The following is a 27,772-nucleotide window of genomic DNA, read 5'->3' as shown; positions in this document are numbered from 1 at the left end:
GCCTGACCGTTCCCTCAGACATTTCATTCTTCGCGTATCAAAGCAGGTCGTTATCTTGCCCACCCTCTTCCTCCCTCGCCCGCACGATGGAATGGCAGTTTTGCCCAGGCCTGCCCTTTGCTCAGGCCCTTCTCAGCAGCCAGAGTGGCTTGCCCAACCCCGCCCCCCTCCCTTGGCCTCATGTAGGAAGCCTCCACGTGTTCCATAGGAAAGGGCCCCTATGCCTGTTCACCTGGTTTCAGGTGTCCTTGGCACCCGTCACCTTCCCTTGGGCCCCAGAGACCCCTACCTAGTCTTCGGAGAAAACCTCAGTGTGGCTGGCCTCTCCTAAGAAGCTGCCACTGTCCATTCTGCTGGCATGCTGGCTGTCCTTGGGCAGCCTGTGCCCGAGAGTGGTAGGAATCGCCCACATGGTGGCCCCCACCACATAGGGGATGGTGGCTGTCTCCACTGGGATGGTGGGGGGTTCCTTGTCCTTGCCTTCCCAGGAGGTACCCACATGGGTTAACTGCGCCTTGCCCTCAGGGACTGGGGTCAGGGCTCAGGGAGGGCCCAGGGGCCAGCCTGTGGCCAACCAGAGACCGGGTCTACCTGGGGTCGCAGCTGGGTCTGGGCTGGGGCTTGTGTCAGTGGCCTGTGCCTGTGGACAGGCCTTGGGCCTCCTTAATTCCATGCCAACCCTGAAAACCAGTCCTGCAGCCTCACCACCTCCTCCCACTTATCTCTCCCTCTGCCTGGAGCTCAAGGGAGACACCTGCCCTCTGTGTCACTTGGCCTTCTGGGAAGGGGCCTGGACCCAGGTGGTTGGGCCTTAAGGCCAACTTGGGCGAAGTCCTTGGAGCACCCACCAGGTGGCGATAAAGATGAGTTGGCCTGGCCTGACAGGTGCACGGGAAGGCAGGAGAGGGGCCTGGGAGATGGGGAGGTGGGAGGGGCTGGGAGAAACCTGCTCGTGGTCTGGTCACCCCCATCCATGACTGTTCCGGCCTGGGATGCCTGTCTATGACCTCTGCCGGCCTGAGACTGTGTTTTGGTATCCCCCATCCCTGAATGCCCGTCACTGAGGTTTTCCTCTCCTGTCTCTGGGCAGGGCCCCACCTATGTTTTCCTTTTTGTTACCCATGTCTTGGGTCTCTCTGCTTTTTCTTCACTCTCCACCCTCTCGGCTGATAATTTGTCCTCTCCCCAGGGCTGCCTGCCTTGCCCTAAAGCCATTACACACTAACGGGGGACTTCAGTCGCTGTGGTGTGTGGGCCAGGTCCAGCGTGGCATGGGGGCCCCTCCTGGCCTTCACGCAGCTCAGGCAGCCCGTAGGGTCCCTGGCCAGGAAGGCAGGGTGCTGCTCTTTCCTCTGCGGACACTCTGCTCCCATGGGCCTGCCGGTCCTTCCCATTTCTGTTTCCACTCTCCCTCCGCCCTCTTCTACCAGCCTGAGCTCGCCTCTCAAGAGGGAGTCCCACCAGTCTCTGACCTTCTCCCTGCTCAGCCTCCATCCTCTGAGTCTTCCCCAGCCCCCCGGATGGCTTGAGCTCCCTCTCTCCAGCCACTGTCCTTCCCCTGAGCCCAGAGCAGGTGGCAGAGGGCTCTGGGCCGCCCCCTCCTCATCAGCCCCCCACGTCTTAGCCAGGAGCTAAGCTAAGCCAGCTAGCACCCTCCCCTACTGTGCAGGTAGAGAAACTGGTGCCCAGAGAGGGGTGAGGGCCTGCTCATGATCTCTGAGAAAGTCTGAAGATTTGGGACTAAAAGACTAGGGCTGGGTCTTCTGCACCTTACTGAGGAGCATGGGTGGATGAGTTCCCTGGAACCAGTTCAGAGAGACGCTAAGTAGGGAGGAGAGTGAGTGACTTGACCCAGCTGGGTGAGGGGAGCAAGGACAGACCGCCTGCTCCCTATCTCTCATTCCCTAAGCCTTGGAGCGGTAGGGATGGGACAGGCCCAGCGATGAGTGGAGAAAGTCCCAAGTGCCCAACACCCCACCTCAGCTGTCCATCACTGGCACTTTTTTTCACCACTGTTGGTCTGGGCAGGGGGAGGGGGAGGGGCTGAGAATGCTCTGTCCAGCGGGCCTGGAGTGCCTGAGGGGCACTGCCTCCTTGTCGTCCTAGAGCTGAGCACGCACAGGGCAGGGCATGGAGTGTGAATCCAGAGGGGGAGGGGAAGCCCGCCAGCCCTGGCGATGCTGGAAATGCTGATCAAAGGGCATTTCCAGGGCCCCAGGTTCACGGTCATTCTTACCCCGGCCTGATCATCCCTGACTTGGGGCCTGTGAGGGTGCTGGGTTGGAGCTGTCCTTTGATGATGGGTTCTGAGTTGGCACTGAGTAGGACAAGGCTTTGAAGGAGCCTTGCAGGCATACCTGAGCCTTTGCCTGCCTCATCTCACAACTTTTTACCAGCGTAGCATCCCTCTCCCGCCCCTCTAGCAAGTTTGCAGGCGGTGGAACCCAGGACGGCAGCTCGGGCAAGGCTCTGGACACAACTCTTGCTGACTGACACCTACTTCGCCATGCTACCTCTCTGTATAAACCTTTCTATCAGTTGTAATGTCTCTGCTTGGTCACTTGTGCTAGTGACATTTGTGCTGTCCTCTACCTCTTCTTGGCTGAGCCCTGGGCAATGGTGACACGGTCATTCTATACCTCGTTTGCTCCTTGTCTGCAGGAATGACCGAAGCCTGTGAAACACCCCCAGTTAACTATATCTGGGACCACAGGAAGCTCTGCCAGATGTTTTGTATTGATCCAAGACTCGAATGATCGCCTCTTGGCTGGACTTAGGGATCGGGGGACATCACGGACACCTGGTCTCACTTCATCACACTCAGAAGGAAGAGGATACAACTCGAAAAGATGGGAGCTGAAGGCCCTCAGAACTGTGTGCTTTTCACGTGGAAAAGGGTGTGTGTGGAGAGGTTCCTGTCAAAAGCCAGAGGGGTGGTGGCATCTGGCTTCAGCACTGCTGTGACACCCCTCCTTGGGGTGGGGGGCAGATTGCTGCAGGGTGAAAACTGGTTCCCATTTTAGGCCATGTGAGAACATCAACCCCCAGGAGAACCAAGCCAATCCAAGCCAGTATTTATTGTCACACAAGCCTGTTGCAGTCCTGAGGGGATCATCTCTGGTGGGGGTGTGGGTAGGAAGCTGTGTGGCCACAGGGGCGAAGGGCAGACAGAGGCTGCCACGAACTGACTCTTGTCCAGATGATACATGTGCTAAAGGAGTCCTCGGCCACACTCCGGGGAGGGGAGGGTGGGAGCAGGGACTCAGGAATAATGGCAGTAACAATATCAGTGGCGATACAAATAACCGAGAGGATCCAGCTGGTTACAATATATAAAAGGTAGCAGTTAAGAGTCTGTGCTTCCACCTTTCCATCAGCCAGATCTGAGTTCAAAGCCTGTCTGTGCGACAGGGTGAGGTACCTGCTCTCTGTGAGACTGTTTCCTGATGCATGAAATAGGCACAGTAATTCCCACTTTGCTGGGTTGATTCGAGGATGAAGGGGCCCAAGAGTGCAGGTCTCTCTCTGGGCCCGGTTACGATAGTTGGCACGTAGGTGGGCAGCCAAGGAGGGCAGCAGCTCTTGATCCCGGTTGCTTCCACAGCCTGTGGGATGCGATGACTGGTGTCACGGATTGCACTTGATGGATGAAGCCGGATGGAGCTTGGAGAGCGGACAGGCTTAGTCCGAGACCTCAGCATTTGCTGGCGGCTGTCCGCTCACTTCCCAGAGGCCTCAGAGTTCCTCAGTCCGTGGGTTGCATTGTTCCAGCCACCAGACTCACGCTGGGACCGCTCCACTTCGGGGGGACTAGCAAGGTAGCAGCTGTGTTCCCCAAACCAAAACTCCGGGCAGACTAACTCACTCACCTTGAGGAGCTAAGAGGAGGGCCCCCAAGGAGAGACCTGCATCTTCAGAGAGATGCCTGAACGGCAATGCTTAACCCACAGGAACTTGGCAGCGACGGTGAAACTTCAGGCACTGTCGGGGATGAGGGTGGCGGTGGTGGCTCTCCCGTGCAGGACCTTTCTGCCCTCAGATCGCAGCGTTGTTTGAGGGTGAGCGGTTGCTTTCCTCTGATTGGGCAGAAGAGCTACCAGGGGCGGAGTCAGGATGAAAGTATGCAGATTTCTCGCCCTTGATTGGCGGAGGGGGCCTCTAGAGGAGGGGTCTGGTGACTAAGTCCCACCCCACATCCTCCAGGGGCCAAGATCCCAGATCTGCTACTTGCCTAGAAACGCACAAGGGCTGCGTTCCCCAGGAGTGTCCCCGTGACCTGGGGCGTGGGGCAGCCTCCGAGCCCAGGGCTGGGGCTGGCTGCGCCCGGGCAGGCCTCAGTCCCCATCGCTGGCTGGGGTGGGTGAGAGGGGGCGGGAGGGGCCGCCTTGGGCCCCTGGGCTCCTGGCGGTCAGACCAGGGAGACTTCGGCCTGGAAGCTGGAGGAGCGGAAGCTGGAGGAGCGGCGTGCGCCCGGGCTGACGCGGGTCAGCATGGACACCTGGGTGCTGCACGTGGCGCCGTTGCTGCCTCCCGACGGGTACTGGTATTTGGGGCTCCAGCCTAGGACACCCTGCAGGTGCCAGCGCCGCCACTTCCGCCGCAGCTCCGCCTGCACCTAGGAGATGGGAGGGTGGTCGTCCCGCTGCTGATTGGGCTTCTCTCGATATAGGGTGCTGAGCCTGCCATATCCTCTTTGGGAAGTCTAAAGGGAGAGACCCGGATGCTGCCTTGCGCAGTGCAGAGGTGGGACTGGGTTGGGGTCAAGGTCAAATCAAGGCCTTGGAGTGGGAGGAGGTGAGAGGCGGAGAGGATCAGAGAAAGCAGTCCAGGGAGAGAGAGGGATGCTGCCTGGGGCGCTCCACCCAGTTCTCCCTACCCTGGCCCTCCAGCTCACTTGAGCACATGGGGTGGATTTGTGTGCACTGTAACCAGGGCTCAACAGTGACTCAACCTGCACTTGCAGCACCTCCCCCACTCACTCTGCACACAGCCACTTAACTAGGCGTTTCTCAAACTCTAAGGCACACGCGAAACCCTAGGGGTTTTTGTTAAAATGCAGATTCTAAGGCAGCAGGTCTGGGGTGGTCCCAGAGATTTGAATTTTTAACAAGGTCTTAAGTGCCCCCAATGCTACTAGCCTGAGGATCATAGTTGGAGTAACAAGGTTTAACCTGTCTTGCTCTGGACCCTGGGCCTGGGAGTTCTATTCCCTGGCCCTCAAGGTCTGGGAGGGGCTTACCTCGCCATTGAGGAAGCAGTAGAGGATGGCCACCACAAAACCCTGGGGAGAAAAGGGACAGGAGAGGTGAGGTAGACAGGTCTTAGGAGCTCCCAACCCTGGCCCCACCACCGTGTTCCCCTGGTTAAGGAAAGGGCTAAGCACAAGGTACTTAACCAATACTTATTACAGTGAAAAGACTGGAATCCAGTGGCAAGGGACCAAGGCCCCAGGTGAACCCCCTTAAAGGCCAGGGAAGAAGAATGTAGCCTTAAGTCAATAGTTCATACCTGGAAAGACCCCACGACGAGCTCGAAGACCATTTTCGCTTCAGTCTTAAAGTTGTCGGGGAAGAAGGCAAACATAATGTAGTGTACTCCAAACAGGGGAATCAGCAGGAGCGTGGACTTGGCCAGCCTCCTGGGGACAGGGGAGGAGCAGGCCATGGGTATGCGTGTCCACACGTGTGGGTACAATAGGGACTGGCATGGGAAGCTGGGGGCACACAGATGGGGACACTGACCAGGACGTGCGAGAATGGACTGTTGGCTCCCCAAAATATTATGCCCAGATATGCTCCAGTTCCATACCCACAGTGCCTCTGCCCTCATGCCCGTGGAGGGAAGTGCTGGAGGGAAGCACGAGGGAGAAAGAACCCCCCCCCCTCCCGCCCCATTCTTGCTTTTCTGGAGGAAAGAGCATACAGGAGGGGCCGGGAGGGATGATGCATAACAGTGGATTTCAGCTAATGGGGAGATGTTCTCAGGTAACGAGAGATCGTGGTTCCCCTTCTCTTGGTCTCAATTTCCCCAATCTGTATAATGGGGTAAATGCATGCTAAACATAGTCAAATTACAGAAACAGGGGCCCACTGTAAACCTGGAACTGCTTTGGCTGCCATGAAGTGCAGTGCATTTACGAGAGAACAATTCCCTACTGGGAATGAGGACTTCTGGGAAGGACATCTTTCTAACTGGGGTGCTGACCACCTATGCCCAGAGCCACTTGGGAGGGTGATAGGTGCCCAAGTTTGTGCCTGATCGCCAGGGATGCCCCAGGGTTAATCAGTGGAGCCCTCTGTCTTTGGCTTTCCTACTGTGTCCACTCCTCCAGGAGTTGCGAATTTTCTTTGGGTTTGCATCCCTGCCCCCTCCCTCCCCGTGGGATGCACACACTCCCAGTAAGCTCTGAAGGACCAGCTCCTCCTTCACAGCCTCGTGTGCTCGGCAGGGTGGGTGTTCGCTCCAAATGCCCGCGCCTGTCCCACGCACAAGGTTCAGGCCTCCCAGCCACCTGACCTCATCGCTGGCCCTGGCAGGGTGAGCCATGGTTCCCTGGCTGGGAGAGGTCTGGGCGAGGGATGGTTAAGGAGAGTCTCTGTCTCTGTCTCTCCTGCCTTGGCAGTCAGTCCAGAGAGGCCTAGCCTGGGGACTGAGGTCCCACAGCAAGCTGGCCTTGCCCCTCCCACTCCTTCCCGGACCTGGTTCCTAGTCACGCTAAGATCCTGAGCACTGCCCGCCCCTCCTTGGCTGCAAACCTATCCTACACGGCCGAGACTGACAGATGGAAGCTTTCTTTAAATTGAAGGCTTATGGGGAGGTGGAGAGTGGGAGCTCACAGCCTCTCCTCGAGGAGCTCCGTCTCCAGCTCTCCCCACCCCCTCTGCTTGCTGACAGCTGTTTCCCTTCCATCGCACCCACTCGGACCTGGCCATGACCATGACCAGCTCTCTTTGCCTCAGATTCAAGCCCTTTCGAACCTTCGTTTGTTGGGGGAAATAAGGCCCCATAGGCAAAGCAGAGGATTCGAGTGCACAGGCCAGATGTGCTGCCCCCAGCAGACTGCAGAGCACCCCCCCCACCCCCGGGGCCCTTGCTTCTCAGACGGGAAGGGAAGCTCTGCCTACACACCCGGCAGGAGAGCACGCTGCCACACCAGGGATGTGAGTCTTAGTCTCATCAGAGACAGTCACAGGATTCCAGAATAGAATCCTAAATCCAGCAGCTCGTGACATTCTAGCCGGGAATCTTAGAACCACAGCTCAGACTCCCTAAAGAGAAGCCAGGCCAAGAAGAACATTCTAGAACCCCAGGACTGGGAGGCCCTTGTGGGGCATCCCAGGTTTGTCTTGTGTGCATAGCACTGCTACTCAATCTCCTGCTCCCATCTGTGGGCATGCAGACCCTACTTGCCTTCCCACGGCCTCCCTTTTCACATGTTCACGTTTCCTTAGCTCTGCCTTCAAGCCCTGTGGCTCCCATGAAGACCGGCCTATTTCCCCAGTCCTCCCAAGCACAGGGGACAGTCCTCACATCTTCCCAAGCACTGTCCCATGGACACTGTGCCCCCTTCTCCCTGCCCATGGTGATGTGCTCCCAAACCCTGAGGAAGAGGGAATGTGTGTCAGTTTCCCCTCTGTAAAAAGGGGACAATTTTACAGGGGACTGTGTGGATGAAATGAGATGACACAAGGAAACCCCTTAGCACATGCCCGGCATGTAAATTGAAGATACCATTATTATTATTGGGGAATATTGAGTCCTAAATGTGCTGCCTCATTGGTAGGCCAGGGGTTCCCCCAGGGCATTCCTCTGCTCTGCATTTATTGCACCCCCTTTCTGCGCCAGGCACATGCCAGGGACTGGGCACGTGGTATGAATAAGACGCAGGTTATCTCTGTCTTCTCGAGTCTCCGGGCTTGGCAGCAGATGCGCACCTGGGAAGGATGCCGGGTAAGTGAGTGCAGGGGGAGCAGGCTTGGGCTCTGAGGGCAGCCTGCCGAGAGCAGGGCTGGGGCAGGGGACACTGGTGGGCTGAGCCAGGCCATGGTGAAGGTGGGCAAGAGCAATGTGGCTTTTTGGTGACTCTGGATATTTAGGGTAAGGGGACTTCAAAAAGACGTGGGATGGTTTGAGCACTGGGGGTGGAGGTACTGGGGGTGTCGGAGCTCTGGGCCCACACTCACGAGTATGGGCTGCTGTCACTCTTCCTGATATCCGGGGGCTGCAGTTTCTGAACCAGGATTCGGATGATGCAAATAAACAGGATGAAGTTCACCTAGTGGGTGGGGGCCCAAGATCGGGCAATCAGAGAGGGGAGGTTGGGGTGGCCAGTCCCCTGGGCTGCTGGCCTGGCTACTTCCCCAGGTTCCTGCTGCCCACCTCCCCCCTCCATCTTCCCTCTTCTTTAGTTCTTCCCCTTTGGGCAGGTCATCCAGGGACTCTGCTTCACATCCCAAGGACTGGGCCCCCCAACCCGCTTACTCTGGAGGAAGGACTGGTGGGTGGGGATGGGGCCCACCCACCTGCATTAGGCATTGGGAGGCCTATGTTTCAGCTCTGACCCAGGCACCAATTTTCTGTGTGACCTGAGGTAAGCTGCCTCCCCCTGGGCCTCAGTTTCCCCATGTCTAAGTGGTTGGAGGCCTTACCAAGATGGAGGCGAGGATGGGGGCCTTTATGATCCACCACAATGGGGAGTTGATGGTGTCCCAGCATCTGAGCAGAGTATGGTGGGGAGAGAGAGAGGTTGTCCTCAGCAGAGCCAGCAGTCCTCTCCCTTGTCCCCAGGTCTGCCCCGAGCACTTTGGAAACCACCGGCCCAGAGTCTGTTGCTCCCCAGGTCCCCCTCCAGCCTCCCTCTCTGGGCCAAGTGCTGTGGTCTGTCCACTTGGCAAGCCTGGGTGGCACCATCAACCCACCCGGGGGATCTGTCCCCAGTGATGCCAGCCAGGGGAGGGGCGGGTGACAGCTCACCCAAAATCCTCAAAATGGATCCTGATGATGGTCCACACCATGGTGAATGTGCTGGGCACCCCTGTCAGGGCCAGGGGACAGAGAAAGAAGAGGGCATGGGAAACAGGGGTAGAGGGCATGAGGGAGAGATTTAGGAGGAAGAACCAGAGAGCGGGAGGGCGGGAGAACAGGGTGGGTATTCAGGGCTGCCACCTGTGGGTGCCTAGGTTGTTCACTGTGCAAAGATGCTGCACTGAAGGGGTGAAGATATATGCCTGAGGGGCTGTGTCCACTCAGAGGGACAGTCTGTTTCTAATTTTGACAGAGTCACCTTATAGATTAGCAGCGACCCTGTGCGTTTCTGGGGTTGAAGGGGAAGTGGAAGGACACTCACAGAATCTGTCCCATAGGTCAGCCCTGGGTGCAGCCGCCTGAGGGCACCTCCCTAGGCTCAGACATTTGGGGGACTTTTCTCAATCCCCAGCCAAGATCCTTGTGTACAGGCAGGACCTGCAGCCCAGCAAGATCTAAGACTGCAGGCTGGGCTGGCCCCTTCCCCCTAGTGAGCTTCCCAGGCCTTGTCCCCGCTGTCCCCAGCCTGGCAGCCCTCCCTGGTACCATACCCCAGCCGATGAGTATGTACCCCCAGAAGTACTTCCGCTCGGAGAAGAAGGAGACGGCAAGCAGGGTGTGCAGGTAGAGGCCCTCCACCAGCAGCCAGAAGAAGTTGGCCATGACACAGTACTGGAAGAAGACCATGGCTGCCTTACAGCCCACCTGCAGGGGGAGGAGCAAAGAGAGGGCTCACTGGGGCTACAAGGGGTCTCTGACTGCCCACACCCCTGTCTGGAGGGACAAACCTAGTTGCAGTACAGCCAACTAACTCCCTTTGTTGTTTTGTATTATCCCCTTAAAAATGTACTCATTGGTTTTCTCATTATCCCTGATTTTAGATTGCCTGATGCTTTGGGACAAGCTGGTGATTTTAATTATCCATCCATCAATTCATGATCTATCCATCTTCCCATCTATTTATCTATCCACCCATCTACTTGTACAATCATCCACCCACTCACCTATCCATTTATCGATTTAGTTGCCCATCTATTCACTAGACGTCCATTACCAACTCATCCATCTATCCATCTTCCATCTGAGAATCCATCTCTCATCTATTCATTTTCACCCAGCTATCAATCCTTACACCCATTCACCTATCTCTCCATTCATTTCCCAGCCCACCTGGCCAGCCATCTATCCATCCATCCATCTATGCACCCACCCATCTAATGCATCCATCAGTGCACTCATGCATCCATCCACCTATCTACCCACCCACCGTCTGTCTAATCTTCCCTGCCTTATCCATCTATTCTTCTGCCTACTCAGCCATTCACGCATCTATTTACTCCACCATCCACCAGGCTGCCCATCCACTCACACCCCCACTCATTCATCTCATTCCAATTAGGGTTGAAAGTAGCTGGAAGACGTATGAGGGAGAATTCTTGCTTGAGTTTGCAAGAGGCTGCTGAATGTGTGTGCGGGGGCGTGGGCTGTGGACTATTGAGTGGGCCCCAGGTGGAAGTGTGGAGCAGAGACACAGACTGAGAAGAGAGTAGAGGAGGGGGAAGTAGAAGTGGAGAAAAGAAACGGGGATGGTGGCCGTTCCTACTGGGGGCCCGGGAGACCCCTGAGTAGGGCAGTCATGGGCCTCTGGGTGTCCCATCTGGCATGTTTGGAAGATCTCTGGGCCCTCTGTCCCTTCCCAGAAATGGTCTCCCATTTCAGATCAAGCCTAGATGCCTGTGAGCCAGGGCTTAAAGCCACCCTCCTCCAGGAAGCCCTCTAGCTTCCACATGGCCCTGTACCCAAAAGTCCGGTTCTCACCCTTCCTTCCTATACTCTTGGCTTCGAGGTATCTTCAGAGAGACGCCTCCCTTCCCCTCCCCTTCTCTCCCTGCGGTTGGAAAGTCCTTCCTCAGGCTGTGCTTCAGCCCCTCCAGCTACAGGAGTGCTTGTGCCCCCCACTTCCTCCCATTTGCTTTGCAAGAATAATTCAGCTCTTTAAGGTACAGGACAGTTACCTGCACTCTGACCTTGTTTTAGAAAAGCTTTGCAGAGCTGCTAGTGAACTGGGAAGCCAGTCTCCACAGTGACCCTTAGCAAGTGCACTGGAGGCTGCAGGCTGTGCAGTGGCTCGCACTGCACGAGTCTGAATTGGCCCCCGGGTCCTGGGATGGATCCTCTGAGGAGCTCTGAGAATGGCCAAGGTGGGTCCCCTGGGTTTTCTCTCCCCCTGGTTGAGACGCCTGTGATCCCACTATCATAGCTTCCCTCTTTGGAGAGAAGGTACTGCTGACCCCTGATATAGTGCATTGCCTCTGGTGTCGCTCATGAAGCAATGAGTCACCATTCCACAAGGAACGGGTGGGAGCTAGGGCCGGTCTCAAACTCCCTGTCCTAGCTCAGGGGCACTCAGTGAGGGGCCCTTAGCTCAAAATCACTTGGAGGCGGACCCCTTAGTGGCCACATGGTCCCTTAACCTTCCTTCCCTAGGAAGGCCCAGAACTGGCTCTATGGCAGGGACAGAACAGAAGAGGAGGACCCACTCCAGATGGCAAGGGGAGGTCCGGGGAGTGGGAAGGGTGGCATGGTGAGCCGAGTCTGGGGGTGCAAATGGCAGAGGACAGAGTCGGAAGGACTCTTGGAAGTCCTTGCACAGATGGGGAAACTGAGGAAGTCCCCCAAGGCCATACAGGAAATAAGCAACTTGGGTGGGACGGGGCTCTGGGCTGTGGCTGTGAAGTGTCCCATTTCCCATCTGCTTTTCTCATTGGCAGGGGCAGGTCGCTGAGCTCCCAGATGGCTGAGTGACATCTGCTGCTGCTAGGAGGGGAGTGGGATTGGAAGAGCTGCCAGGTGGGGCTGGGTGGGGGTTCGGCCACCTTGGACTGAGACAGAGAGAGAGAGGGAGGGAGGGAGAGGGGGAGGGAAGATGGAGGGGGAGAGGCAGGAGGAGAAGAGGAGATTTCGGTGATTAAAGATGAGGGGGAGACTGGGGAAGGTGGGCCAGGGCGGGCGTCCTCACCGAGCCCTCGGAGCAGTGGTCCAGCTCCCCGCTGTTGTAGAGGGCCAAGTCTTTGATGAAGACAGCGGCAGCCCTCAGGATGAAGGATATGAAGAGGTTCATGTGGATGTAGTTCCGCGTGCAGTGGAGTTTCCTGCATGGGGCGGGCACATCCGGGAGGCTGAAGGGACGTTGTGCCCCCACCTCAGCCAACGTCATCCTATGCTCTGAGCAAGCGGTGCTAGGGAGCACGTGGCCTCCAGAGTGCAGGCCCTGCCTGGAAGGGGGTCCCGTCCTGAGCTGCAGGCCTGCTCCCAGGCGCCCCGTCCCCCTGTGCAGCTGGGCCTCTACGTGCCTCAGGCTCGACTGTGCCCCTGCCCCAGAAGCCTCATTCCAGGGTGCAGGCCCCACCCTCTGGTCCCTAGCCCCAGGTGCAGGGCCATCCTGGGGGGTTCCAGGCTACAGCAGATGGGACACCTTGGCCACCTGCCACCTCTAGGGAGGCTGGCCTGGCAGGGGGGCGTGGGCAGGGACTGTGCTGCCCAGGGTGCGGGGAGACAGTGGAGGGGGCCGGGACAAGCCTGGGGCAGTCTGGGTTTGATCATTGGAGTGACACTTCCGGGTCTGCTTGGGCTGGGCCTCACCTGAACAGGCTCAGGATAGCCGTGGCCACCAGAAGGGCGGCAAGGGACAGGCTGTAGCCGACGGTGTAGCCGGTCTTCACAGAACTGTAGAACAGTGTCTGCTGCTGCTGGGGGGAGATGGGCAGAATTTAGCGGGGGGTGGGGGTATTGGCAGGGGTGCCCCTGCCTTGGCAGATAAGGATGCTGAGGCCCTGGGCTCCCAAGAGCAGCTGAGGGGCACCCTTCAATTCCCTGACCCCCTGACAGCCCAGTGTCCACGGACAGGACAGGACCGCATCTCAGGGAGGGAGTGGGGTTGATGCGCTCTGTCCTTGCTTCTTCACAAGGGCAAGTCAGTGAGGGAAAGGGTGACGACCTCACGCATTCCATGTGCTCATTGGTTCCTTCTGCAGCTCTGGGCTCAGCACCCCAGGGGACCCCGACATGCAGCCCTCTCTCTGGAGGCGCACAGGAAATACAGAATGTGTGAAAGACAGCACCGGGGCTCATTCCCCACTCGGGGCGCTCAGGGGCTGGGGGCTGCAGGATGAGGGCAAAATGGCCTTTCTAGGGGAACAAGGCTGGGCCCCGGGGGCTTCTTGCTTGGTCCCTCTCCCGATGGCCTCCCCATGGGCACACGGGCAGAGCAGCAGTCACCGGGCAAGCCCTCCTTCCTCTCCCTCCCACACCCTGCCCCAGCAGAGGCAAGTGGTTAAGGGATTCAGGGGAATGGGGGCCTAAGGCCCCAGTGGGCTTCAAAGGCCTCTGAGAAATTGCCGCTGCCTTGTGGGAGTGACAGCCCTATGCGAGAAGGGTGGCTGAGGGGGGGGCGGATGTCATCATAGACAGACACACGTGCCTTTATACCCCAAAGCGGTGGGGAGCTCCTCACGGAGGACCCCAATTATACTCTAGCCTCCCCATCTATATCACTACCTGGCTCCCCGGGTCCTCACCTGTGCTCTACCTGCTGCAGAGGCAGATCCCTGTCCTGGGCCTGAGGACAACAGGCCCTGTCCCTGCCCCTGCCCCTGACTGGCTTTTGAGTATCCGAGGCTGGCTCCTTCCAGGACCTGCACCTCCATTTCCACTCTGGATGTGACTGGGTGATGGCATCTGCCTGCCTGGTCACCAACAGGACTGGGGCAGGGCTCCCACAAGCCAGTCTGGGGGTGCTGCTTCAGCTTCTGCTGCCCGGGGGACCCCCTCCCGTGCGCCATTCTCAGGAAGGCCAGGGGATGAGCCCCTAGAAAGGCAGGCCTGGAGGGGGAGGAGGCTTGAGGAGGGCAGACCCCGGGAGTGCTGGCTCCCAGACAGACAGCAGCCATCTGCGGGCAAGGGTGAAAGGCGCCCAGGTGGCCCAGGTGCTGTGCAGGTGGGGTAGGTGTGCGCTGAGGCCCACCTCTTGCAAACGCAATGCCTTTTCATCCAGGCCACAGGCAACGGGGTAGGGGCCAGGCTCCAGGTGTGTCCAGCCTTCCTCGGTGCAGCTGCGGCTCACGTTGCGGCCTGAGGGGAGGGCAGGGGCAGGGAGGAGGGAGAGCTGAGGCCGGGAGGGGGCTGGCCCCTGGAGGAGGCCACAGAGACCTGGCTGTGTCTGTGCTTGGCACAGGGCAGAGAACTCAGCCCTGCTCCCCCCAGCGTTCGTGCTGTCAGGCTCCAGCTGCCTGGACCCTGACACCCAGGACACCATGGGGGCACCTGGGGCAGGGAGGAGCCCCTGCAGGGCTGCCGGGGGACCCGCCTGCACAGATGACAGAGTCAGAGCTGACAGTCCTGGGCTCAGTCCCACCCCTGCCATGGTCTGCACCTGACCCCAGGTACAGCATGAACTCTCATCCTTGTCACACACTCTGCCTGGGTCCTTGTCGCGGAAGGATCCCTGACCCTTGCCACCAGCTGAATGCTGGCCCTTGTTGCAGGGCCACGGCTGGGGTGGGGGCGCATGTCTGCCTCGGCCTGTGGGGCCCGGTGGGGCTCAGATGTGCTGCTGGAGAGGCCCCAGAGGTGTGGCTGCGGGTGTGGGTCGGGGCTGGAGGAAGCCCAATGAGGGTGCAGGTCTGAAATCCTCGTAAGCGGAGACGCAGCCAGGTCCCGCAGGGGCGCCTGCCCAGGCAGGGGTGTGTGAAGGGGGAATGGACCAGCACGGCACTGCAGGAGCTTGGGGTACAAACCAGTTGAGGCTGGAGCTACAGGGCAGCTGCACTCTCCACTGTTCTTGGAGGCTCAAGGCCACTTAAAGGGACAGGACCACTCAGAGGGCACGTGGGGGAGGGGTACCAGCAAGGCTCCCCACTCTCCAGCCCCCAGGAGTGTCCTGTTCCCTGAGGGAGGGGAGGGGTTGAATAGGCAAGGGGTGAGCCAGAGAGTAATCTCCCTCCCATGTCTCAGTACTCATTCATCACCAGCACTGTCACCACCATCGTCACCTTCATTGCGACAACTTTTGAGAACTTGTCACGTGTCAGTGCTGCACAGAGCACTTTAGGCACATCCTCGTCAATCCCCTCGACCATCCCACAAAGAAGGTAAGTGCGTTTCACAGCTGAGAAGTGGGGGTCCCAAGAGGTGGGTCACTTGCCCCAGGCCACACAGAGAGGACAAAAAAATAGAGCTGGTCTGGTCTCCAGAGTCTTCCCAGGTAAGCTTGGCCTCGCCTGCACTTAGGTGACCTGAGGACTTACTTCCGTGTCCAGGTGCAGAGCTTTGGGAGGGGTCAAGCTGTCCCTTGAGCTCAGGGAGGGTCACTGTGCACGTGTGTTTGATATTTCCAAACTTCGCAGTGTGCCAGGAATATACCAGATGGTTCCATGTTCACTGTTTCTGTAAATCCTCCTGGTAACCCTTTGAAAGAGGTCTTGTTCTCCTACTTTGTGGACGATGAACTGAGGGATGGCTGGGGCTGGGAGCGGACAGCCAGGAAAGAGCAGCCCGGGGCTGTCTCTATCTCCATTGCATGGCCCCGGGAGGGCAGGAAGGACCTTGCTGAGGAAAGGGAATTGGGCTGGGCATTTCCTGCCTTGGCAGCCCCTTTTCTGTCTGGGATTTCCAACCATGATGCTGCAAGAGGCTCCGAGGTGAGGACAAAGATCTTCAGCTGCCCCGACCCAGCCCTCCTGGCTTCCCGCTGCTGCAGCCTGAGGTGGGCCTGGCCTGGAGCCCTCAGTCCAGCCCCTCTTCAAACTGCAGGCCTGACCCTGGCCTCAGCTCTCAGGAGGTCGTATAGGCTCTGAGGCCACAGCTCCACCCGGGATCTGATTCTTTTTTTTTTTTTTTTTTTTTTTTTTAGACAGAGTCTCGCTTTGTTGCCCAGGCTAGAGTGAGTGCCGTGGCATCAGCCTAGCTCACAGCAACCTCAAACTCCTGGGCTCAAGCGATCCTCCTGCCTCAGCCTCCCAAGTAGCTGGGACTACAGGCATGCGCCACCATGCCCGGCTAATTTTTTCTAAATATATTAGTTGGCAATTAATTTCTTTCTATTTATAGTAGAGACGGGGTCTCACTCTTGCTCAGGCTGGCTTCGAACTCCTGACCTCAAGCGATCCGCCCGCCTTGACCTCCCAGAGTGCTAGGATTACAGGCGTGAGCCACCGCGCCCGGCCTTTTTTTTAATTTCAGAATATTATGGGGGTACAATCATTAAGGTTACATACATTGGCCTTGTCTCCCCTCCCCCCTCGAGGCAGAGCTTCAAATGTGACCATCCCCCAGATGGTGCGCATCACACTCACTATGTATGTATATACCCATCCCCTCCTCCCCCCAGGATCTGATTCTTTTGGAGACTTCCCCCGACCAGGCTCAAGTGAGTTGAAAGGAGGGATAAGGCCCAGATCAACCGACCTTGAAGCTGGGCCTCTAAAGCTCTGGGCTCCCTATTCTCCAGAGGGACCAGGGCTCCATGAGGCCAGGCACCGTGACAAAGCGAGCACCTGCTATCGTGAATTGCACCAGCAGCATAACTGCTGTGACTCATCACACCTACACAACCTACACGGCAGCTTCACACGCTGTGTGTGTGCGTGTGAGTGTGTGAGTGGGGTGGCAGGGTAAACATCAATATTTTAAGGCTAGGGAGCAGGAGCTGTCATTAGTCCCACTGACAGCTGGGGATCCCCAGGCTAGGAGAAACGCGGTGACTTGCCCGTGGTCTCAGAGAGGAGGCAGCAGGCCTGGGATGCAGACCAAGACTCCAGATCTTCCTGGGCTCCCAGCAGTGGCCAAAGCGGCAGCCTTGGAGCCCTGGCTGCCGTAGATGGTGGGGCAGGGGAGGGGATAGAGGGTCATCTTCAGGGCTAGATGGCCTCTTGGAAAATCCCTGGGACTGTGTTCCAAGCCTCAAAGTGAGCTGCTCTCAAGGAGATCTCAAAGGCGGTCACCACGGGACTCCGAGAAGCAGCCAAGAGTTTCTCTCCAGGCTGGGCCTGGGAACCTGCAGGCCCTGTGTCTGGGGAGGGGAGATGGAGGGCAGGAGGGAGGTGGCGAGGGACTTTAACCCCATGCTGGGAGGGACACCTCCATTCTCCCAGTCTCCTCCCACTCACTGTGTCTCAAAGAGCAGTCACGGCCCCTGCTCCTCCCTGGGCTTCTCCACCTCCTGAAAAGCACCACTCAGTGACTGGAGCCAGAAATTGGGGGGGGGTCATCCCCTCCCCACTGCCTTCCCCTCTGCCCCATTCGTCACCAGTCCCGTCCCAGCCCCTCTTCCCTCAACACCACCACCATCTCATTTCCCCTGTGTTAGGTAGGAGCCTCCGGATGGTTCTCCCTGCTTTCCTACCCCCGCCCCCCAAGCAGCTGGGAGGATAGTTCTAGCACCCAGACCTGACCACAGAGCTCTCCTGCCGAAACTCCTCCCACGCGCCCCATCCCAGCCAGCAAGGGCAAGCTTCTTGGTTGACACCAAGACTTCCTTATCCGTGGCATCGTGACGCAGGTGGCGGGGAGCGGAGGTGTCCTAGGCATAGACTCCACAGACATGGTGAGAATAGATGTCTATTGAGTTTTCTCAACCAAAATAGCCATCCTACTTTTTATTCTAAAAAAAACTCTCTTTATACGCTCTCACTGCAGGTATGAGTAACGACAACAAGAAAAATGTCTCTCTAAATATTTGAAGGTAAAAACACCACAGACAGAAGATCTGCAGACTACAAATTAAAGAAGCAAGCCACCACGAATGTTCTGGTACCTTCATGAATGTTCCCTTGCCTGGCCGGGCCACCTCCTCCAGGAGTTTCATCCAGCCCGAGTAGATGACTTCTTTCTAACACCCCATGATTTTTATCATCTATAAGCTTTCCTCAGCTTTCCCTGTAGAACCAGGTCTTTTCCTGGGGGGACACTCCTTCCCCAGTCCTGTTATCCAAAGACGTGGGAGTCGGGATGGGCATCATCCTACCCTACACTTGCAAACTTCCCTCTTTGGAATTTAAGGTCAGTTGCTCAGACCTTCTTCATCTATTAGTAGTTACTCAGGAAAACACCCTCTTGCCTCTATATTTTTAAACCCTAATCATAGTCTCCTGTTTCTCTCCACCATTTTCAGAGACTAGGCCCACCAAGTATAGCTGTGTAGGCTGTTCACTGCACAAGGGCATCTGGCTGATGGCCATGGGGGCGAAAATCTACTTCATATTCAGCTTGCCATTATGTGCTGTGGGCTCTAGGGAGAGGTTGGTTCCTCCTGAGGAAGGGCTGCCTTTCTCTCATATGTATGAAGGCACCGTGTGGACCCCACTGATGCTGGCAGCCCCAGGGTTGGCCAATCCGTGGGCGGGAGTCCAGGTTCTCAAGTGAGGGAGCTGCCTTGACACATTCCAGCAGGGACAGAAGGAGGAACGTTGGGAGGGAATGCAATTAGCAGAGTACCAGGGAGGAAGGCAATTCGCAGGTGCTTCCAGGGATCTGAGAGAAGGCTGGTCCCCAGGCTCTGCTGATAGCCTGTGCTGTGAGACCTGCCAGGGGAGCTCCTCCCTGACCTGCCCAGGCACTGGGCCCCCCTGGTGGAGGGTGGGTGCTGGCCTGGACCGAGGCACGGCTGTGACTGTTCCCAGACTCCTCAGGAAGGCTTTGAGGTCGGTCCTCCACCAGTGAGGCCACAATACCAAGCACTGGGGGGGGGGGGGGGGAGATAACTGACTCATCCCAAAGAGACCATTTGGTCCACCTCCCACCCCCACTGTACAAACAGAGAGAGTGGGGTCCAGGGAGGAAAGGCTGCCTGGAGTGAGAGACACTCTAGTCTTTCTGCTCATCCCTTGAATCCTTATCTAGGGCCTGCTCCTCATGAGTCTTCCCTACTCAGATGTACTCCTCCCTCAGTCCTCCCCACCCAGAACTGCTCCTCCTTCAGTCTTTCTGACCTAATCCTCCTCCTCCCTCAGTCCTCCCTACCCAGACCTACTCCTCCCTCAGTCCTCCCCACCCAGAACTGCTCCTCCTTCAGTCTTTCTGACCTAATCCTCCTCCTCCCTCAGTCCTCCCTACCCAGACCTACTCCTCCCTCAGTCCTCCCCACCCAGAACTGCTCCTCCTTCAGTCTTTCTGACCTAGTCCTCCTCCTCCCTCAGTCCTCCTTACCCAGACCTGCTCCTCACTCAGTCCTCCCCACCCAGGACTGCTCCTCCTTCAGTCTTTCTGACCTAGTCCTCCTCCTCCCTCAGTCCTCCCTACCCAGACCTGCTCCTCCCTCAGTCCTCCCCACCCAGAACTGCTCCTCCTTCAGTCTTTCTGACCTAGTCCTCCTCCTTCCTCGATCCTCCCTACCCAGACCTGCTCCTCCCTCAATCCTCCCTACCCAGACCTGCTCCTCCCTCAGTCCTCCCTGCCCAGACCTACTCCTCCCTCAGTCCTTCCCACCCAATCCAGCTCTTTCTTCCCCTCCAGCTCATTAAACCTAGACCTGGGAGGGGGGCACACTTGATTCCTCCCTCCCCCTCGCGCACCCCCAAGCCCTCCATAGACAAATCTCCCACTTTTCGCCTCCACCATGCTCTCTACCAGAATGCAAACCATCATCCTTGCTCACCTGCCTTGTGATTGGGTTTCCCATTTCCACTCCTAGAACCTTTCCTTCTCACAGAAACTAGAGCTATCAGTTAAAAACCTAAATCGGACTGTGTCAGTTCCCTGCCTAAAACCCGCCAGAGGCTTCTCACTGGACTTAGGAAACAACCCAAGTCCTCGTCTCAGTCTGGAAGGCCCTGCATGGCCTGGTCCCCGTCCCCGCCCCCGTCTCTCCCCTCCGCCTCAGCCACACTGGCCCCCCTGGAGTTCCCTGAATGCTTGTTCCACGTGCTGTGGGTTCTCTCTCTCAATTGTCCCCTGCCCAGGATCCTTGCCTGGTGGCTCCTTCTTACCTCCAGGTCTTTGGACGGCACCCGAGGTGTCTGTCACCTCCTCAGAGGTGTCCATGAACACCGGCCTTCCATCGTTCTGCCCTCCTTTCTCTCTCCCCCAGCCCTTATTATTTAGGGTGCATCTGTTTGTTTTCTCACTAAGCATCTCTCCAACTAGAACGTTAGCCCTGAAAGAGCAGCCTGGGGGCTGTGGAGCCCCCTCCCTGCTGTGCTTGTGCAGCCCGGGGCCTGGCACTCCGGGGCTATTCACCCGCGTGACAGAATGCCTGAGTATGTGTCATAAGCCTCTTTAAGGCCTAGTGGCAAGAAAGCCCACTTCCTGAAGGGGCTCCCCCTTTCCTTTTCTGCCTCGTATGTGAACATTCACTTGAGCAGGACGTGGCGGCGTGTGCAGGCAAAGCCGTGCTGCGGCTTCTTGAGCCAAAGACTGAATCATGACCAGCCCAAGGCAACAGGCACATGGGAGCCATAATGTAATCAAGCGCCTGTCAGTCAATCAGTTATCAATTGTTGAGCAAATATTTAGTGAGCCTTTCCCACGTGCTTATCTCTATGTGAAGAGCTAATCAAATCCCATGAGTCCTTCAGAGACCCAGAGCCATGGCCGTCTCTGCCAGGGAGCCCCCCAGGCTGCAGCCCCTTTGGCCACTTTCCTTTGCCTTCCCTCCTCCTTGAGAGGTGAGTCCCCATTCCAGCCGGCCCAGCTGGCCCCATCACCCCAGCTCCCTCCCTGCAACCCGGGGCTCCTACCTTGAATGGGGGCGAAGAGCCTGAAGATGGGGGGGCAGGCCAACACGACCACCTGGCCCTGAGGGGTGGCTGGCCAGCAGGTGAGGTTGTCCCACATCTTGCTGCAGCCTATGGGGTGAAGGCAGAGGACACAGGGATCAGCGTGGTCACTAGGAGCCTCCGGCCATAGCGCCTGAGCCCAAAGGCACCCACTCTTCTTCTTGCCACCAGGCTCCCACCTGAGACTCAGGCACAGCCCTGCCATGGCGACACTGGGCCTATCTTGGCAGGGAGGCAGGGAGAGAAGGCACGACTATCACTCCTTGGTCCTCATTGAGCGATGGAGCACCCCTGGGGGTGTTTTGAACACTGGTGGGGGTTTTATCTGTGGCAGCAATTGGGGGTCCCCTCGCCTGGCATTTGATGGGCAGGCACCAGGGATGCCAGGCAGGCCACTTGGCTGGTCCTGCACGGTGACGAACTGTCACACGTTCTGCATGGCTTTCAGATGAGCCACTGCAACTTTGTGTAGATGAAAACCTTCTGCAATGACCACCGCCTGGACTCTTACTCATTTCACAAACACAAGGGAGTTACTGCACAGGTTTGACATACATGGAGTTTTCCAGGAATGCAACCACGGGGTAAAGGGAGCCAAGACGGTGCTTTGTTTTGTTCGGAACTTTACTGAGAGTTGTTCAATGTTTTGGAAAATCATGTTACCTACAGCAGAGCTGCCTGTAATATCTGAGTCACTGATACAACCACCCGCACACGTCGATCTACATTTATAGTCTCACATTCCCGGAATTTATATTTATAGGTACAACCTACGGACTACGTCTTCTTTTAGTGCAATCATGCCCAAACATGTATATGGTATTTTATTAGAAATTACTTGCCTTTTAATTATTCTTTCACATTACGGCTAGAACATCATTTTTTATAAAAGTGAATGCGTGTGTGTCCTGAATTTCATTTTATGACAGTAAAGGAGGCATTAGAAAATGTCTGTTATAAAAACAAGATGTTGGGCCGATGAGTATATTGGGGTACAGCTAGCTCTTGGGCTTAGGTGCTCAGCAACCCTGGGCAGCAAAACTCAGGTTGTGAATTGTGACGATGGGGGTGTCGTCAGAGAGCGAGTTTGTAGAAAACTGGGCCCAGACTGTGTTCTGTGCCATGTAGCTATTCGCCTTGCAGAGCCTGGCCGGGGAAGGGGGCTCAGTGGGATCCTTAAGGGTCCGCTTTAATAGGCAGATGCAAATGCCACGCTTTTGCCCGTTCAGGAGCTGAGTGCCCCTGGAGGACTCAGACTACTCTGGACCCCCTCCCTTGAGGGAGGCTTAATTGTCTCTTTGCAATCCTGCCAGTCCTTAGATTTGCTCAGGAAACCCAACCCCTGAGCCAAAGTCAACGCCAGCTGGGCCAAGCCCAGCCCAGCCCAGGTCCGAAGGTTCATGAGTTCCCAAGAGGGGAGCCTGGGAAGAGGAGGTGGAGGGATGTCCTCACTTGGGGAGCAACCTCGGGACTCTGCATGCTGGAGTGGGCTGGCGGCGGGGAGGGGCAGCTTCTGGGGCTGCAGCAGTCAGGTGGCACCTGCCGCCGAAGGCTGAGGAGGACACCTGAGTCCTCAGGGCCTGGCCAGGGAGTATGGCCTCCCTTCCTCGTGGACCCCAACCATCTCCACCCCAGCCTGTCCTGAGGGCCTGTGGTGTCACCCTGGCTGCCCGTCCCTCTGCCATTCTGTGCCAGCCTCTCTGGAGGCCATGTAGGGGCCCTTCAGACCAGCCAAATCCTGCTCATGGTTCAAGACTCTGTCATTATAATAATATTAGCAAGCGCTTACCCAGCCTTTGTGTGTGCCGAGCACCGCTCTGACCTCTTTAAATGAATGACTTATTTCACTCTTCTGTTTCGCAGGGGAGGCCACTGAGGCACAGAGCGATCAGGCAACTCGCCCCAGGTCCCACCGCTGGTGAGTGGCGCAGCCTACGTACGCACAGGCTCCCTCTCCTCCAAGCCAGAAGGGCTCGATGTCATTTCTCTGGGAATTTTGCTGCTGCCAGACTTTGTTTACCTTTCTCTGACAGTGCTGGGCACACCCTGTTTTGTAGGCCAGCTATTGTGTCTGGGTCCCCGCCAGAACTCGGGCTCTCTGAATCTCTAGCCGGCTGCACAGGTTGGAGAGTAGATTTGGGGCCGGGTCTCTGGCCCTGAGCTCTCCTTCACCAGGGGTGGGACAGAAGAGATGGGGACTGGGCTCAGCCCTTGGGGAGGCCACACTTGACCTCAAGGAATCTTGAGGTCACCAAGATTCCTTGATGACCAAGGTCATCATCACAGCACCACCGAGGCTGGGCTGTGTACTGCGCTGGGCCAGTGAGCAGGACAGTGGGCCGGGCAGGGGAGCCAGGGAAGAGAGGCCAGTTGGGGGGACATGGTCAGGGGATATCCCGCAGGAGGCAGGGCAGGGCTGGTTTGCTAAGGGAGCAGGGTTGGGGTGGCAGCAGTAGAGGCAGTGACAGCCATGAAAATATTTGGTACCCGGACTGGCCCGTTGTCCTGGGCTGGACCCTGGGAATATTTTGGGTGTGCTCGCCCCAGGGAGGCCCCACAGGCTCCATCACACATGTCACCAGGCCCTTAGAGACGCAGGGCCCAGGCCGGCTGTGTGTGACCATTAGGGGCTGTGACCCCAAAAGGAAAATTCAACCCCAAGCCTGGGGTGAGGGATGGTAAAGCCAGGTGGGGTGGGCCTCTGTTCTGTCATTTCATAGACTTGTGTGCACACAAACACACACACCAACATGTACTTCCAGGCACACGCAACCCCAAGCACACATGCAAACATACATACATGTACACTTACCTGGACATGGAAAGACCACAGATGCAAGCAAATAGGCACACAGAAACACAAAACTCACAGAGACATATGTGCATAGACACAGAGGTGACTGGGCGTACCACCACCATTCACACTGATGGACACACTCCCAAACCGACACAGCACACCAGGCAGACATGTCTACGCATGTGCAGGCCTAAATAGACACACGCTCCTGACTCACAAAGACACTCAGAGTCAGACACAGAGTTACAGACCCCAGAGGCACAGACACTGCTCTGTACAGACATAGGCCAGGAGCACACACCTGGTTGTGCATGAACACACACAGAGCCCCACACAGGGTCATAGGCAGACCCCTGGCCCCTGACCCATGCCTGCCTCCTCTGGATCCCAGGCTGCGGGTGACAGGGTGTTGGCACCCAACAGGCATGCTGTGCCAGCAATGACTTCATCAGAATCACAGGGTGGCCTGGCTGCCCCAGGGCCTGGGAGGTGCTGCAGTGAGGCCTAGAGTCTGGGGTCTGGGCCTGTCAGAGCTGCCCATAATCCCCCCATGGGAGCCTGTCCCCCTGCCCTGGCGGGGTGGGCTGGGGCACACAGGTAGTGGCAGGTCCAGCCACCCTTGACCCAGGCCTCAGTCTCCAGGCCCCAGGAAACAGGGGGCCGTCCTGCCTTGAGACCCAGGGGAGGCAAAGCCACTCTGTGAGGCCAAACACACTCATTTATGGTGCAGGAGGTGGAGGGCTGGGTACCTGGGCTAAGAAGAGGGACCCAGGAGGGGTCACAGAACCGTCAGCCTCAGAAAGGTGGGGAGGGAGCCTGGGGGCTGGGAAGACGTAGAGATGCTCCCCGCTCCTGAGCGAGGCTGCTCCCTAACTAAGCTCAGCCTCGGGGCACAGTCTGGGATGGAGGCCCAGAGCAGGCGGGTCACCTCACTGCCTCCAGCCCTGAGGTGCCAGCGTGCCTTCCCTGTAGTGAGCCTCGAACCTGACACTCACCTCCCACTTCCCTCAGGGGGTCTGCCTAGGTGCCTCCCACCTTCCCAGCCTCTCTGTTCCTCCAAACCTGCTCGCCCCTCCAAGTCTGGCTCAAGTGGCACCTTTCCGAGGAATTCCTCCCATTCTCACTTGGGCTGCTCTGAGCTAAGTGCCGGGTGGGTGATGGCCCTGCTGTCTGGACTGGGAAGCTGGCACCACCCCTCGCACTGCCATGTTGGGGGTCTCCCAGACCCCTGAGGGTGTAGCCGGTGACCTCATGTGCTCAGCCTCTGGGGCTGGCCTTGACTCGGCTAATCAGCGGGACGATGAGCTGACGGTTCCTCTGGCCTGCTGAGCGTGGCTTGGGAAGGGGAGGCCAGTGTGTGCACCTGAGTAGGTGTAGGGGCCTCTGCATGTGTGTGTGTGTGTGTGTGTGTGTGTGGTGTCACCATAAGTCCTCTGGGTGTCCTGGTGGCAGAGCCTCGGGTTAAGAAGAAGGAGCTGAGCCTCTGCCCACCCCCTATGCATGGTGAGTATTCCAGACCTGTTGGACTAGCCTGGTGCCCTTTCTTGCTCTGGACTGCTGAGATGGCTTTGAGTTCCATGTGGTTCCTGTGGGGGTCACACATTGTGACCGAATGTCCCCTGCTCTTCCTCTGAGATGCTAATATAGTACAGGAGCTAATCCAGCAGTGTGGGGTTCTGGGGCCAGTTGTCCCCATCCCAGCCCCCCTTTGGGTGGGGTGGGGGTTTCTGGAACTTGGCTACTCTCATTGCCCATGACCCCCCCCCAACGCAGCACTCTGGGCCTCCCATCCTGGGTGGGCTGGCGGCCATGGGCACCATCTCCATTTTTCCTGGAGAAGAGGGATGGGGAGTCCCAAAGGCAGATTGGCTCCATGCACTTTTCAGAACCCCCGTTTAGTACGTCCTCCTCAGCTGATGCTGGGAACTCCCCGGACCTGGGGTGGGCCAATGGGGATGTGAAGCCAGTCAGCCCCTTCCTCCTTCCATCCACCCCCCAGCCATCCTCCCCAGCCAGCAGCTCTGTGGTGCGAGGCCTGTCCTGGGGTCCCCATCCAACAAATGTGGAATGAATGTGACTTGGATCGGGGCTCATTAGGTGAGGAAACACGGGGTCCCTCGGGGGCCCGTAGCTCCCCTCCTCCCACGGCGGCCTCACCTGCGGTGGTCTCGTTCTCCAGCTGGGCCTCGTCCAGGCACTGCTTGTGCTGCACCTCGATCATATGCAGATAGTCACACTCCTGCTGCAGCATGGCTGCCCGGCTGCCCTGGGGGACAGACAGGGAGGGGATCATCAGCCTCAGCCACACACTCAGGAGTGTGGGGCCCACCAGGGCCCAGCCACTGCGCTGAAACTGCTCTCACCCTGGAGGGGACCCAAGTTCAACTGAACCCCACTTGCAGTCCCAGACTCAGCAAACCCAATCTCAGCCTGACTGAAACCTGAACCTGACTTCAAATAGTTGTCCACTGTCCCCAAAGCTGGGCACACTTGAGGGCCCTGTCATGGCTTCTTAGCAGTTCCCCAACAGTGCTGCAGCTATAACAACTCTGTCTCTTTGTAGGCGGCACGACCCTGGACGGAGGCAAGAGAGCCTGTCCTTAGAGCCCCGAGCTGGCCCTCTGGATGCTGCCACTCTCCAGCTTGGCCTGGGAGTCCTCTGTCCCTGCCTCAGTCTCCCTGGATGGGCGGGGCCCAGCTAGCGCCACCTTGCTGTGGGGAATTAGATCCTGGCCTCTGGTTCCTGGGGCCAGCCCGGGAGGAATCCAGGAGTCCGGCTGCATTTTCCAGCCTTTGTTCCCACTCCAGGAGCCTGTGCTCTGTCCCCTGGGTTTCTGGGCTGGGAAGGGGACTCTAGGCCCTACTTGCCCAGATCTCACCTGCCTCCTTTGTAGCTTCTAAATAATTCAAGCTGTACCAGATCCAACGGGAGTGGGGAAGTTTAAGGAAGTGAAAGAGGCCCCTCTCGGATCACACCAGCCCTCCCCTGCCCCAAGAAGGTGGGCAGAAGGGACGGAAAAGCCCAAGCTTCTTCCCTCTCCACCTCCGGGCCCTGGGGTGGGGCCAGACCCTTGTGACAGGGGATGTTGGCTTTGGGGAAGACATGTGAGTGGGGGGGATGGCTGTCCAGGAACAGCCAGGGAAAGCCAGGCCTTGGGAACTCTTTGGTGGGGAAGGGCGAGTGAAGGCCTCCATGGAGGAACTGTTGAGCCGGCAGCAGCTCTTTTCTCTTTGACTTTAGGAAAGTGGCTGCCGCCCCTGACAACCCCACATCGGTTTCCTCGTCTCTGCCTGGGGAGGAGAATGTCACAGTCCCTGCCAGGGCCATAGGAGAGGGTCCAGCAAGACCTCTCCAGAATCACACATTCTCAGCGTCTCCTCCAGCTTGTCCCTCCCACCCTGGCCCTTGCCTCCCTGGGCCTCAGTCCCTCTGCTGCTGACTTAGGGTTTCTTAAAGTGGGTCTGTGGGAAGCGCATAGGTGCGGGGCTTCCCCTCATTTCCTTCCTTTAAGGGGGTCCCGCCTGACCTGCAGGCGCCAAAGTACTTAGCATTTTGACCGTTGCTCTATGTTAAGTCAGCCCCATTGTGGGCTCTGCATCCCAGGTGGCAGTGAGCTCTCCATTGCTGTGGAGGAAGAGAGGTCCAAGCTGAGGCTGGACACCACAGTGCCCAAGAGGCCACACAGTTAAGTCCCTGCCACCTCCACAGCTCCCCAACTCCCTGCTGAAGGCTTTGGTTGGGTCTCATTGTCTCACAGGTCCCCTGTCGTCCGATTTTGCCATATGCAGATAACACCATGGCTGACCTAGCTTGAGTCTAAGGGAAGAACTCCTTGCCCAGGGCTCCTCTCAGTCTTCCCCAGCATCCAGACCTCACCTGTCCATGTGCCAGTGGCCTGGAAGCCCCACAGCGAACATGGGTTCTATCTTGGATCTTTAAATTTATCAGCCAATTGGGGTAAAGACTGGTGAGTCATTTAAAACTTGGAATACTAAAGTCACACAGATCTGTTGTGGAGTGGATGTAGTTATTAACATGGGTATAACTGTTAAAAGAAAAGAGACAAGACTTAAAGGAAACTCTGTGCCTGTGGTTTCTCTTTGGGGGCATGTGCTTCCCCCCTTTCCCATGGGGTACTCAGGTTGAAATGCTCAGCGTGCTCTGTCTTGAGGGTCTCTT

The 27,772-nt window shown here is 57.5% G+C and overlaps 1 protein-coding gene across 2 annotated transcripts in view; it reads right to left on the bottom strand.

Moving 5' to 3' along the window:
* Positions 1-3,062: 3,062 nt before the first annotated feature.
* VIPR1 (vasoactive intestinal peptide receptor 1) overlaps positions 3,063-27,772 on the bottom strand; it is a 33,519-nt gene continuing 8,809 nt past the window's right edge. Inside the window, exons 2-13 of one of the 2 annotated variants that reach the window (XM_012770251.3) lie at positions 25,750-25,858; positions 20,757-20,864; positions 14,048-14,154; positions 12,667-12,773; positions 12,044-12,176; positions 9,576-9,729; positions 8,974-9,034; positions 8,649-8,715; positions 8,184-8,275; positions 5,509-5,638; positions 5,240-5,281; positions 3,063-4,615 (exon numbers count right to left, since the gene is read on the bottom strand). In XM_012770251.3, coding sequence (XP_012625705.1) covers positions 4,409-4,615; positions 5,240-5,281; positions 5,509-5,638; positions 8,184-8,275; positions 8,649-8,715; positions 8,974-9,034; positions 9,576-9,729; positions 12,044-12,176; positions 12,667-12,773; positions 14,048-14,154; positions 20,757-20,864; positions 25,750-25,858 — 1,317 coding nt within the window. In that variant the 3' untranslated portion in view covers positions 3,063-4,408. The remainder of the gene's footprint in view (positions 4,616-5,239; positions 5,282-5,508; positions 5,639-8,183; positions 8,276-8,648; positions 8,716-8,973; positions 9,035-9,575; positions 9,730-12,043; positions 12,177-12,666; positions 12,774-14,047; positions 14,155-20,756; positions 20,865-25,749; positions 25,859-27,772) is intronic. The other variant, XM_012770252.3, reaches the window with a different exon arrangement.

Source organism: Microcebus murinus, chromosome 1, assembly GCF_040939455.1.
Source record: "Microcebus murinus isolate Inina chromosome 1, M.murinus_Inina_mat1.0, whole genome shotgun sequence".
Taxonomy (NCBI): domain Eukaryota; kingdom Metazoa; phylum Chordata; class Mammalia; order Primates; family Cheirogaleidae; genus Microcebus; species Microcebus murinus.
Note: the sequence above shows the minus strand (reverse complement) of the source record. Positions and strands in the feature narration are given on the sequence as shown.